The sequence below is a fragment of the Amphiprion ocellaris genome, chromosome 17 (assembly GCF_022539595.1).
Source record: "Amphiprion ocellaris isolate individual 3 ecotype Okinawa chromosome 17, ASM2253959v1, whole genome shotgun sequence".
NCBI lineage: Eukaryota > Metazoa > Chordata > Actinopteri > Pomacentridae > Amphiprion > Amphiprion ocellaris.
The window spans coordinates 21331787-21344592 of NC_072782.1; the positions used below are offsets into that span (position 1 = coordinate 21331787).

Here is a 12806-nt window from a genome sequence, read left to right on the forward strand (position 1 = left end):
AAGAAGATATTAGAATAGATTAGAAAACCCTTGTGCAATTATGTTAGCATATGAATAAAAGGGTGAGTTTTCATGGAAAACATGAAATTGCCTGGGTGACCCTAAACTGTTGAATGGTAGTGTAAGTGCAACTGCAGTGGAGGTTTTCTGACATTGGCCTTTTGAAGATATATGCATTATAACATTGCAATATTTCTAAAATTTTGACTTTAAACATGTACATGAGAATCGATTTTAATACTGTTCATACTGTGTATCTACTGCATATATCTTTCATCTCATCTCATATCCACTGTTCATACAGTTCCCTCTGTCATTTATCAGTACCTTTAAATTTATCTATCTTCACATTATCTGCAGCTTCTTCTATTTATATACGCTACTGTTCAAAAGTTTGGAATCACCCAGACAATTTCATGTTTTCCATGAAAATTCACACTTTTATTCATGTGCTAACATAATTGCACAAGGGTTTTATAATCATCAATTAGCCTTTCAACACCATTAGCTAACACAATGTAGCATTAGAACACAGGAGTGATGGTTGCTGGAAATGTTCCTCTGTACCCCTATGGAGATATTCCATTAAAAATCTGCTGTTTCCAGCTAGAATAGCCATTTACCACATTAACAATGTCTAGATTGAATTTCTGATTCATTTAATGTTATCTTCATTGAAAAAAATGCTTTTCTTTCAAAAATAAGGACATTTCTAAGTGCCTCCAAATGTTTGAACGGTAGTGCACTTACTGTGCTCATACCATGCTGTTCATACTGTTAATACTGTTAATACTGTGCCATGCTATATACATCCATACAGCACAAAAAGCATTTTTACTACTTCTTCTGTACTTCTGTAAGATGCTAAACTGAATTTTGTTGTCTCAGTACTTATGCTTTGTACAAAGTCAGTGAAGTTTAATCTAATCTAGAGCTAATTTGCCTAAATCTAGTGAGTGCTTAAATAAACACTTAAATGTGTATATTGGATGTTCTGGAAAAAAAATGTTCCAAAATCTTTTGACTTGACAGTGTCTCATCTTAAGCTCGTGCCAATAAAGCAGAGGGTAGCAGTGCCAGCAGCTGCCACTAGGAGGCAGAAATCAACGTGGCTTCAGATCAGAGGCCTCCTCACAATCACAAAAGCACAAACAGGGCAGCATCCGTCCACAGAACGATGACCAGTGACTCTGCACACAGTGGCCATGTGTACCTGCAGCTCCACTCCGTATCCGGTGTACACGGTCACGGTGTAGGTGCAGTGCAGGAGGGCACCGTCAGGCAGAGGGGGGTCATCAGAGGAGTCTATGTATCCCTCTGGGTCGGAGAGATTCACCATGCAGCTGGATGCGGCTGTGGAGAAAGCAGAGGGGTTTGTTTTGCATTGGCCTTGTTTTGTCTCCTGTAATCCCTTTAATGTGAGCCTAACTGGAAGCTCATTGGAAATCCCTGCTGTGTATAATTAATGACAGAAATTACAGGGATCTAAACAGCAGACACAAGGTGCAGCGAGCACTCGTGGCTGGTAACAATGTCATAGAATAAATAGCACATGCTCTGCTCCTCTAAAGATTTTTCTAAGTGGGAGGAGCAGTTAGACCCTTTACTTAAGTCTATTCTCTTTTTGCTACTTCTCTACTAAATTTCAGAGACAAATATTGCATTTTTCAAACTTCTGCATTCATCTTACAAATTAAATTAATTTCCGGATTATAGAACAATTTTTTGTCAAATAATTCAAAACTCTATCGCCTTAAAGTAATCAGATTACTTTTGCTGTACAGTAGGTATGTGCTCTGAGGTAAAATTCCCAACAGTTTAGGTTTACTATATTGAAAATGCATGTCCTGCGTTTGCAACTTCATGCCACAAAAGTCATACATTACTGAAATTCCAGTCTGTTATTTTTCAATACGTCATACGTCCATGTTAATTTCTGACCACAGATTCAATTCTCCTCAGCATGGAGGAAACCAAATTTCTCAAGAAATGTTCTGTCATTTTTCAGACACTATTTTTTTCCCACTGCTCTTTGCTGGAGGGATTGTCTTGCTCTACTTAACCCTTTAAAATACCCCAAAAGTGATCTATTGGAGTCAAGTCAGGCGACACACTTGTCCAAGCCATAGTTTCACTTTTTCCTTCTTTAGAAACTCTTGTATGACTTTGTGCTTTGGATCATTATCATGCTGGATGATTTATATTCTGTCAAGCTGCTGCAGATTGGTAGTCATCTTGTCAACCAGTATTTTGGTTTATCTACAGACATTCATGTTGCATCTTCATTCATCAACTCCACAACACCTTTTGCACTCATTCAGCCCCATTTCATCACACTCTCATCTGTGTGCTTCACTCTCAGGACGATGCATTTACTGTGGTAGTCCTGGTCAGGTTCACACCAAACATGCTGGACCCCATCTGAGCTAAATAAAATTTTAATTAAGTACGATTTTAAATTATTTTAGTCTCATTTGACCAAAGAATGTGTGCCCAATATACATCAAGCGTTTTTTTTTTTTTTGTGTGTGTGTGTGTGTGTGTGTGTGTGTGTGTGTGTGTGTGTGTGTGTGTGTGTGTGTGTGTGTGTGTGTGTGTGTGTGTGTGTGTGTGTGTGTGTGAGATTTAGCAAAGTGTAATCTTGCATTGGAATGGCTTTTTCTTGGCCTCCGTCCATTGAGGTTGATGTTATAAAATGTCACACTGAGCTGTCACAGAAACTTTGATTTTCATCTGTAACTCCTATGCCAAGTCTGAAGCCACTACCCATCTGTTTTTCACAAGTAGATTGTGAAAATAGTGGCATCACTTTCAGACAACGACCACTGCAGCTCTGAATAGTGGTGTCACGGCCCCCTTCCTGGTCCCTGCACCTGCCCCTGCCTGACCTCCCGTGACCTCCTCTGCCCCTCTGTCTCTCCTCCTTCTCTCTGCTCTGCTCCTTGGGCTGTCAGTAGCTCCCCCCATTGATGTGTGTCTGCCAACTGGTGATCAGGGCTGATGGAGGCCAGCTGCTCTTCCAGCACACCTGAAGTGCATCACCACCCATCACCAGCAGCATAAAGCCTGGCTCTCCACTCAACTGAGGGCCAGATCCTAAACTCTGCTTCAGTATGCTGCTGACTGCACCTTGCAGTTCTGCCCTGCTCTGTGGAAGCTGCTGACATGACCTGCTCCTGCTGCCTGTAAAGGACCAGGACACCCCCTCGCCTGCACCACCTAACCTGGCAGCTTGCCGGTATCCAGGAACCTGCCAGCCCCCTCCCTTCCTGTTTTTGTGAGTCCCACCTTTGTAAGTTTTTGTGCTCCCCGGTTGTGGTTGTTGAGCTGTTATTATTTTAATAAACCCGGTTAATTGAGCTCTGTGTCTGCGTGTTCTCGCTTTGGGTTCACCCCCCCACTAACCGTGACAAGTGGTACTATGGCTCATTCTGTATCTCCTGATTATTGCAACTGTGTTTCAGCTGATTTTTAGTTGGTTACTACCTTCCAATATCCTTTTCAGTCTTCATTTAGTCTCACACTTGGATTCTTGAGTTCTTTTCTTTGTGGAGCCATGATGTAGACATAGTCCCTGGGTCCAAAACTGAGGAAGAGGTGCTGGTCACAGTTCATTTTGTAGCCATGTTCATGCAGGTAGACTGACGGGAAGTTAAAGATGTACTTGGTTTAGTTTCAGTGATTGTAGGTTTTCCAACTTGTATGTCAGTGATCACAGGTGGATTCACTTTTGTTCCATTGAGTTTCTATGTTCTAGTCTGTATTTATAATAATCTTTCTAAAGTGTTTGTTTTGTATTTTATTCAGGAAACACTTTACTGTTCCATTTGGAAATAATGCAGTTAATGAGAGGTGATACAATTTTGAATCATTTGACTATTAACTGATATTACATAGGAGTGTATTTTTTCTGTTATATTCTGTGTACTGACCAACCGTTTCAGGGAGTGCAACTTCATAAGTCTGAGTTTGACCAACTGGATTTCTTCCACAGTAAGTTATGTTGGTATAACTCCACAAAGAAATATTGGGAAAACAAAAAGAGGTATTTCTGTACTAGAACATTTCAAGATACTCACTTGAGCTAATTGTGTAAGACGGCTGAAGCCTAATATTAACTTCAGATAAAGTTAGTCGTCCTCCATCACTAGAAGCATGTTAGGAGAGAAATTTATATGTCCAGTATTGACAGGAAGAATTATTAGAGCAAGCGAAACCTGAATATGTTCATGTGAATACCGTTTTAAGACCCACTTGGAGAAATGTGAATCTGTCTTTTGAGTACACGGCTTGAGTAAATGCATTTACTTCGATTCCACCACTATGAAACACTGAACAAACCTGATGAAGGTGCTTCTGTCTCTGTGTCCACGTCCAGCATCGAGCCCACAGTGGTGACCTCGGTCTCCTGCTCAGGAGTCTGTGTGTGAAGCAGCTCAGAGTGTGTGTCTGTGGGAAGAGGCTGAGTTGGATGACTGCCTTGGCCTGACGCTGCAGCTGATGCTGGGGGTTTTACCCTCCTCGGTAATCCCCCGCTTTCATGCTCCAGGGATTGACTTCCAGGGAGAGAGCTGATACTGAGTCCTCTGCCCAGAAGAGGGAGCAGGTTCTGGGGTAGAGCAGAGGGAATGATGTCCCCTTTCTGGGAGACCAGTCGTCCCTTTTGGGCCAGCACTGACTGAAGCAAACCACCAGCCGTGGCAGTACCGGAACTTCTGCCTTTAGGGCTGCCTTCATTTGTAGTCCCTGCTGGCCCCACTGGAGGCTGGGTGGAGGACAAGGCTGTGGGGACTTTATCTGAAAAGAGTCAAAAAACAAGGAATCAATCTTTTCAACTGGCAAGACAGGTGGGGGTGGGGGTGGGGGGGTGGGGGTGGGGGGTGTGGGGCATCTTTGAAAATGCCCTGGGAGTATGGCACTGGGTGGCTCTGTCACTGTCCTGCTGGTCTTATCGGGAGTGGGGTTATCTAGCCAGCACAGTCAGTGCACACTTACCTCCACTGTTCACACACACACACACACACACAGTGTAGTAGAGAGACAGGGCAGCTAGGCATGACAGGAGCTGAGGGGAGGGGGGAGCTCTGCCCTGCATGCTAAAATGCCATCTCCAGCAGCTTAGTTCAAAAACAGCACACAGTAGCATTTACACACACAAACCACTGCTGCACATGCACTCCTGTCCTCCTGCAGTCCAGCCTCAAACAACACACACTCCAGCTGAACACCGTGCTGGAGGTGCAGCCAGACATTAATCTGCATTTCAGTGTCACTTTCACTCCTGGAGTGCATCCTAAAGGAGCGCTGCTGTCATTTTTATCAAGAAAGATAAGTCGGGGAAAATATCCTTTCCGTTTGTTAACAATACAAACGCTTTTTTCTTGTTTTGCTGTTTTTCATCTCAAGACAGAAAATAAATATCCTTTTTTTTTTTTTTTTTTAAAATTTCCTGATATACCGGCACAGCGCTCAATGTGTCACACTGCCATCATCAAGAAACTAATTTCAGCTTTCACAGCTTGCAATTATTTAGGCAGCTACACACCAGCAGCTGTCCGCACACACACGCACTGGAAAACTTTTCCTCTTGATGTGCCTCCACTCTAAAACTGTGCCTTTGATATTCTGAGCTCTTTAAATGTATTTTTAGAGAAAATCAGTGATTACGTTGGCAACAAACATATATAAGCTCTTATGATTAAAGCTCCTCTAATTTGATTTTAAATAATTGACTGTTGCTGCTTTCAGACAGCAGACTTGACGTGGTCCTATCAGACTGATGGACTTAGCTCAAACCCACATTATCAATTAAATTACAAATAATATCTATTAAAAAATCACAAGAAATCATTAATTTATATCTTGACTGTTAATAAAAACAGAGACCAAAAACTGCAAATAGCATCCACATCAAAATTATTAGTAATTTAATAAGTCATTTATTTGTTTACAGCATTTGGTTAAAACCAAACAGAAAAATTTACATGTTAACTGTAATAGGTGTCCACACCAACAATCTGTAGCTGTATAGTCATTTGCTTTTTCATAGTATGTCACTGAAAAAGTACTTTTTTGCTAAATTTAAATCCACAAAAAATACAGTTATGTGACACATTTGCTGTCATTTTCACATTTTTTGATGGTTCAGGTATTTCACTGTTTGACTACTCAAGAGCAGGTAGCAAGGTAAAAGGAAAAAGAAATAGATAAAAGGACTGAACTTATACAAGACAGAGAGATGGGCAGATGATATGGGTCTCCGTGGCATGTGCATTCCATGGCCCTACTGACAGTAAGAGAAAATGTACAAAATATAAGACTGTTAGAGAAAAGATGCTGTAATTCTGACAAAGACGGGTGGAAGCTATACAGAGCAGAGGCCCACTTCTTGTTTTTATCCTCACTGCCAAATTTGTCACAGCAGACGGTCTGCAATAAATGGCGCTCTGACAGAATGGCGTTGCTGCTAAAACTTCACTTTCCACTATGAGGAAATGAAAAATGAAATGTCTGCTAACCTGCCATTTTGACTAACGAGCAGGTCACTTATTACATACTATGATTCATTAACTCTAACATCAGAGTCTACACACATTTCACTGAATGTTTCCTGCTCACCTTACTGTTGGTTAATAAACCTTAATAATCAACATCTCTGCTGCCCCAAGTCAAATGATCATTTGTTTTATTTCAAACAGAAGCTGTTGGATCAGACACTGAAAAACTGAAAACATCTGGTTCTTTGATTGAAAGTCAAAGGTAAAGTCTGTAGATATGAACGCTTTAGTTAACTCGGCAAGAAACATCCAGCCTTTGTGATGTTTCATGTTGCTGCTAGTGGTGGGCAGAAACTCAAGCTGACATTAAGGAGAAAACTGCAGCTTTGGTCAATTTTGGATGAAATCTCGCATTTGTCTGCTTTAGATGTGGTTTCTGTATGCTGATTGTATGCTTGTCTGACTATAAATGATTCATGTCCTCAAGTTTCTCTTGGAAATATATCAGTAAGACTGACTAATTTAAAAAAAATCTATGTGAATTTGTTCACAAATTCATGAGACAATCAGTTTGAATTTTCTTTGTAGTGTATCCGACTGGTTTCTTCTCCAGCTACAAGGCTTTTGGGCACCATAGTGTTTTTCACCACTGGCCAAGTACTTTGACTGGATGAAAGGTATTCACTTAAGCTGTGTAGTATGTAATATAGTTTCTCAGTGCCTCCTTTTACCTCCTCAGAATCAGCAAGTTATTTTGTTTACAATAACTTCAGTACATAGGTCATTCCAGAATTGGAGGACATTTTACATCCCACCCATCAAAATTCAAATAATCCATGTATAAAAAACTAAAACATGCAGTTGCTGTGTAAATGTACTTGTCCTTAGACCAAATCTTTAAAAAAATGGGAGAAAAGAATGTTAAATAGATTTTTAAAATAACAAATAAGTCTGGAGATGCCATTTTTCTCTTGTCGCACCACCCTGATGACCAAATTGAATCACAAATAAAACAGTCAAAATGAAATTTAAATCTCCTTTTTGGTATTATTTTTTTCATTGATGTCTCTTGTAATTGTGCTAACATTTTTCTTTAATCACCATAATATTTTAAATAATAATTATTATGCATGGAACGTGTGTCCCACAACATGAACACAACCCTGTTAGCAGAACCTTTTTAGCTGGTAGAAGAAGACAGTGTATCAAACAGTTTTCCAAAAGAATGGGTAGAGCAAGCTGAGCCAATTAAGCCTTTGATAGTTTATTACCTATTATGGATGAATATGAAGCAGGAAATTGTAAAAGAGAAGGTTTAGTTTTCAAAAATTTTGAAGCCCAAATGTCCTCCAATTCTGGAATGATACATATTTAATGAAACTATCTCAAATTTTACCTTCATGCTAAGAATATCTTCAGAGTTAGAGGCCCTTCAAGATATAATTTGCATTATTTTTACTAAAAAATATGACTATATTAGAATACCAGCTAATTATGAAGAGTTTTGGTCGGAGGTACTGATTGATTTTTTATGTAATGACCCACTGACAATGTGATTTTTGAAAACACAGAACGGGGAATAACATCTCCTTAACCAGCTTCTTCCACTCCACAACTCTTGTGAGTCAACTCTCTCAAAATAAAAAAGACAGTTTGTTGCCTGAACAGCACATTTGTGGTTCTGTTAGCTTTAGAGTGTTGACAGAATTTTCTAGAAAGCCATAAGTGGATTGTCATCCACTGTCCTTAATTGGTCTCCAGTATGTGCGCATTTGCATTCAGTGGACCTTTGCATTGTTGTTGCACGCTTCCCATTTACCTTATTCATAGCAGGAGGCTCTTCCTCTGACTTTGAACCAGCTAAACACTGACGTCTAATGAGAAAGTGCATGAATACAGATGGAGCTCTGTGGTTTCAGTGAACCCTCTGGTTTCATACAAGCACTCCAACACCACGATTTTCTAAATAAGAAATCAATGAGTTTGGCCACAGACAAAGTCTTTGTGGCTGAGATTAACAAGCAGAGCCTGCTGAACATATTGTATAATTAATTTCCTGCCATGTTTCAGTGAAATGTTGCTGACAGTTTCCATTGCTGCACTGCTACCTGAGTAATTTAGTTTAGTCATCAGATGAATAATTAAAGCCCAGATGTTGTGAAGACCATAAAAGCAGAGATTGTATTAATAACTGATTTTTCCCATCATGCTTTTGAAGATTTATGTGCACAGTTTAGTTCTGGGACAAACACAGTAGACATGTTGACGAGGGCGGACAGACTTTCGGAGATTTATTTGAGATGAATGGGCTGTGACATTTACTGTTGTGACAGCTACAGTTTGATGGGATATTCAGCTTTCTGAAGAGAGACTTGTCACGCAGGAGAACATGGTGATTTAATAAATAAAGATGTATCTATCTCTGTGTGTGTTGAGATCTTATTTTAAAACTTTTAAATCTTATTTATGTTAATTATTACCAAGAGCTTGCAGATTTTTATTCAACTCTCAGAAAGCAGAGCAGCTGATTTCAGTGATCAGCACCTCCAATTAGACGACAGGAAATAATCAGTAAAATCAGCTGCTGCTTGTTTCCCACCAAACTGCTGCGACTGCAGGAAAGCAACAACAGAAAAGCCGCAGAGTGGAGGAGTATGGAGGAATGATAGTGCTGCAGAATAATGGTGCACCTCTGATCTGAACACTGAGCAGAAAAGGTCAGAAGACACAACTTGGCCAAAGAGAGAACCACTGAGCAGATTAAACATATTAAACCTAAAAAAGTGGGATTGTTGTCATGGTTGGCAGAAACCTCAACTCTGTGTCTGTGTGGTCAAAGATCAACTACTCAACCCAACAGGTCAGCTTGAGATCATCTGGTTTGGGCAGAATAAATCACAGACTTCTTATAAGTCATGACTTGTTTTTCGGACTGAAGCAGGACACATATTTGTGCTGCACATTTTTAGTATGGGTCTTTCAGTCCTGCACACGCGTACTGCTACTAAGGATGACTGCAATGCTGAACATCCAGTAGTTCATTTACTTAACGCTGCACTTTATTGGATAATATTTGTTTTTAATTTGAGAGAATATTTGAAGCTGAAAGCTGCTGTGGATAGATGCACAGTACAGATTGAGCACAGTTAACTTCATGCTGCACCATGATAGATTTTAAATTTCTTATTTTTATTTTGTTGTTAATTATCTATATGTGAGAATATGTATTTTAATGTATTTAAAAGGCAAATTCCACTTGTTTATTAGCAGGTTGCTTCCAGTTGACAGACCTTTAAAAGACAGACAGCCATAGTTGTCTGAATATTGCATAACATGTTGGTTGCTCAGGTGTAAATGCATGCAAAATCATGGAACCATTCTATAAACAAGAAGAGCACTCAGAGAGCGCAGTACTCCACCAAGGCTGCTCAGTCATTATATGACTTCCGAGGGATGAAATCTTTAAAAAAAAAATTCATGGTCCGCAGCGGTGGATTTGTAGTAGGATTTGTGATCATCAGCAAGCAGCTGACATAGTGTTCACGTGTTCACTTGTTCGGAAGTCATATAAGCCACATCACTGTCAAAATCGAATCACTTGCTCCTTGTGTCATTTCTGACCTTCCCTGAAAATTTCATCCAAATCTGTTAAACCGTTTTTGAGTAATGTTGTGAACAGACAGACAGACAGACAGACAAACTAATGCTGATCATCACATAACTCCGCCACATTCCTTGGCGGAGTAAAAATTGTTAAAGGTCTTCGATAGAAAACCAATGTCATATCATGTTTGTAATATCTTAGAGAAGTACAACTTATTGAGCTTTCAGAATGTCAGGCCCGTTGCTGCGAGGTCTAGATGGTGCTCTTCCCTTCCCCCTCCCTTTCTGTTTTTCTTTTCGTTGTGCTTGGCACAGAGGCTGCGGCGGCAGATGATCGTAATCCGCAATCAGCATCGGCTGAGGCAGGAGCAGGTGGAGCTCAGCCAATCATGAATCATCCCTACTGCAATATCAGACACCACTCACCATTCTGCACCGGATCGTCAAACAATCAGCATTTGGATTCCACCTGTTCCTGCTTCTGTCAACCCCGATTCACCTGCATCAGCTTCACAATCTGGTTTTCGCCCACATGGATCAATCAGCACTCCACCTCTGGCGTTTTCCCCATCAGCCTGTCGCCGCAGCCTCCCAGCCTGAAAACCTCTCCGCCATCCACTCGCCACGCTCCCCAATGAAGAGTTCTCCTCCCTCAGTCCTGGTCCCTTCCAGTAGCTCAGCTTGTTCCCGTCCGAGCATCCCAGCTTTTGTTTGTTCAGGTTTTTTCCTTGAGAGCCTTAGTATCTTGATCTTGCGTTTTCTTGTATTTAGTCCCCGGTTAGTATAGTGCCTAGTATGTTCCGTGAGTTTGAATTTTCCTTCTACGTGACTTGTTCAGTCTTCCGTAGTTAGTCCTTGACTCATTTAGTTTTGGGTTTATTCTATCTGTTCTACTTATGACGTATCCTCTAGTAACTTTCCTGCTAAGGTGTTAACTTATCTGAGTTAGTATTTTCTTGTAGAGTTTTGCATTCCACCAGCCCACTAGGGGGGTTCTTGAATTCAGTTTGTGTTTATTAGACTCAGCTTTTGCGTGTGAGTTTCCAGTAGTAGTTTTCCGGTTTAAATTTGTAGTTGTTTTTTGTGATTCTTCGTGAATAAATATCCAGACCTTGCAACTTCTGTCTTTCCTCTCATTTCCTGCACCCGAGCCTGTGAGGAATCCGAAACAGTGAATTTTTTTTAAAAAAAATTCAATTTGCTTGTTTGATCTAGAAGGTGTTACATGTACTCGCCCCACCCAACATGTCTGACTTTCTTAAAAGAAGGGCTCACAGCGGTGTCAGAATCAGGGCCTCTTTTAGAAGCAACTGTGAGGTCCCACACAGAAAAACAGCCTTCAGACAAAATGCTCCTTCTGTGAACGCCAGTATAATCTGCAACAGTCTTTCACTCTCCATAATTGCGTGTGGCACGTTACTAACCTTCAAAACTCACCTTAAACAGTAGCTGAAAGTGAACCAGTCTTGTGACCACTGACCTCTAACTTCTTTGTGTACTTTCTGTAATGTGCTTTTATTGTGACCTATTGTCTTTTTATTGTGAACTATTGTCCTTTTATTGTGAACTACTGTCCTTTTATTGTGACCTATTGTCCTGTGTTTCATTGTTATGTTTTTTGTTACTTGCCTAGGGAATGTGGACGTAAATTAGCATCATTGCTATTATCCGGCATATTTACGTCTACCGCTGCCTAAATAGACATTCATTAATGTGCACTGTCCCTATCAAACAAACAAATAAATAGTCTATTCAGTAAACCAAAATTTTTTTAAAGAAAAGTTTCACATTTTGTATTTCTTGTTCCCGCTGTAAAATGTACCAAGCCCTGACTTTTGTGTATCATTTGAAGAAGGTTTAATCCGTAAGTGTCCTCTTCCCCATCTGTATGAACACATTTTTTGGAAGAGAGAAGTTTCAAGCACATCACTGATATATCGTCATCTTTTATGTTGACAGAAGTTTTCATTTAAGCTCGTAACAGAGAAAAGTTGAGCCTTCCTTTCTGAAAACAAGCAAATGGCCTCCTGCCAACAACAAACTTTGACACTACATTGGCTGCAGAAGCCAAAAGAAGAATTTATAACATTTCATCAAGGACATTCTTCCTTTAAATATTAAAACTCTGCCATAATCAAAGTGGATTAGCGTTTTCAGGTTGACAGTTTGGAGACAAGTGATAGGAATTAAAATGCATTATGTTTTAGTTATATTTGCTAAAAACTACACATTCAGTTAGACTAGCACTGGTTCTGCTCTTATTTAAAAGTTATTCTGACAATGAGAAGAAAGTAGAATAACCTTGACTTGGAATGTTATTTCCTCATATTAGCGTTGTGAAGAAGATGTTACAGAGGACAGAAGAGGCAAGAATGTTAAAATCTGTGCTCTAAAGTAAACTAAGAGTTTGAGGAGAATAATCACGATAAGAGAAACATCAAGCAAGAAGAGCATTTTGCTTCTGCTGATCAACATGGCTGATATAAATCTGGAATTCTTCAATTGGTTTGGAGGTTTGACTGTTTGTACATATGGCTAAAAGATATCTGCTGGTGCACACGGTAAAGGTCAGCCTACCATCACAAGGCGGTGGGTGGTAAGATGTGCCTTTTTGTTGGGGAAAGCCTTGATGTCTGCGGTTTCAAAGGCCTGTGGAAGAAGTTGTGTGGGGACTCCCCGGGGTGCAGCAATACCTGGGTGACCTCT

The 12806-nt window shown here is 40.2% G+C and overlaps 1 protein-coding gene across 4 annotated transcripts in view; it reads right to left on the reverse strand.

Annotated features, from left to right (window-relative positions):
• The window catches only part of LOC111566118 (seizure 6-like protein), a 115422-nt gene that overhangs the window by 50298 nt on the left and 52318 nt on the right, over positions 1 to 12806 (reverse strand). For all 4 annotated transcript variants that reach the window (XM_023266534.3, XM_023266533.3, XM_023266531.3 and 1 more), the window contains exons 2-3: positions 4342 to 4797; positions 1214 to 1353 (exon numbers count right to left, since the gene is read on the reverse strand). In XM_023266534.3, coding sequence (XP_023122302.1) covers positions 1214 to 1353; positions 4342 to 4797 — 596 coding nt within the window. The remainder of the gene's footprint in view (positions 1 to 1213; positions 1354 to 4341; positions 4798 to 12806) is intronic.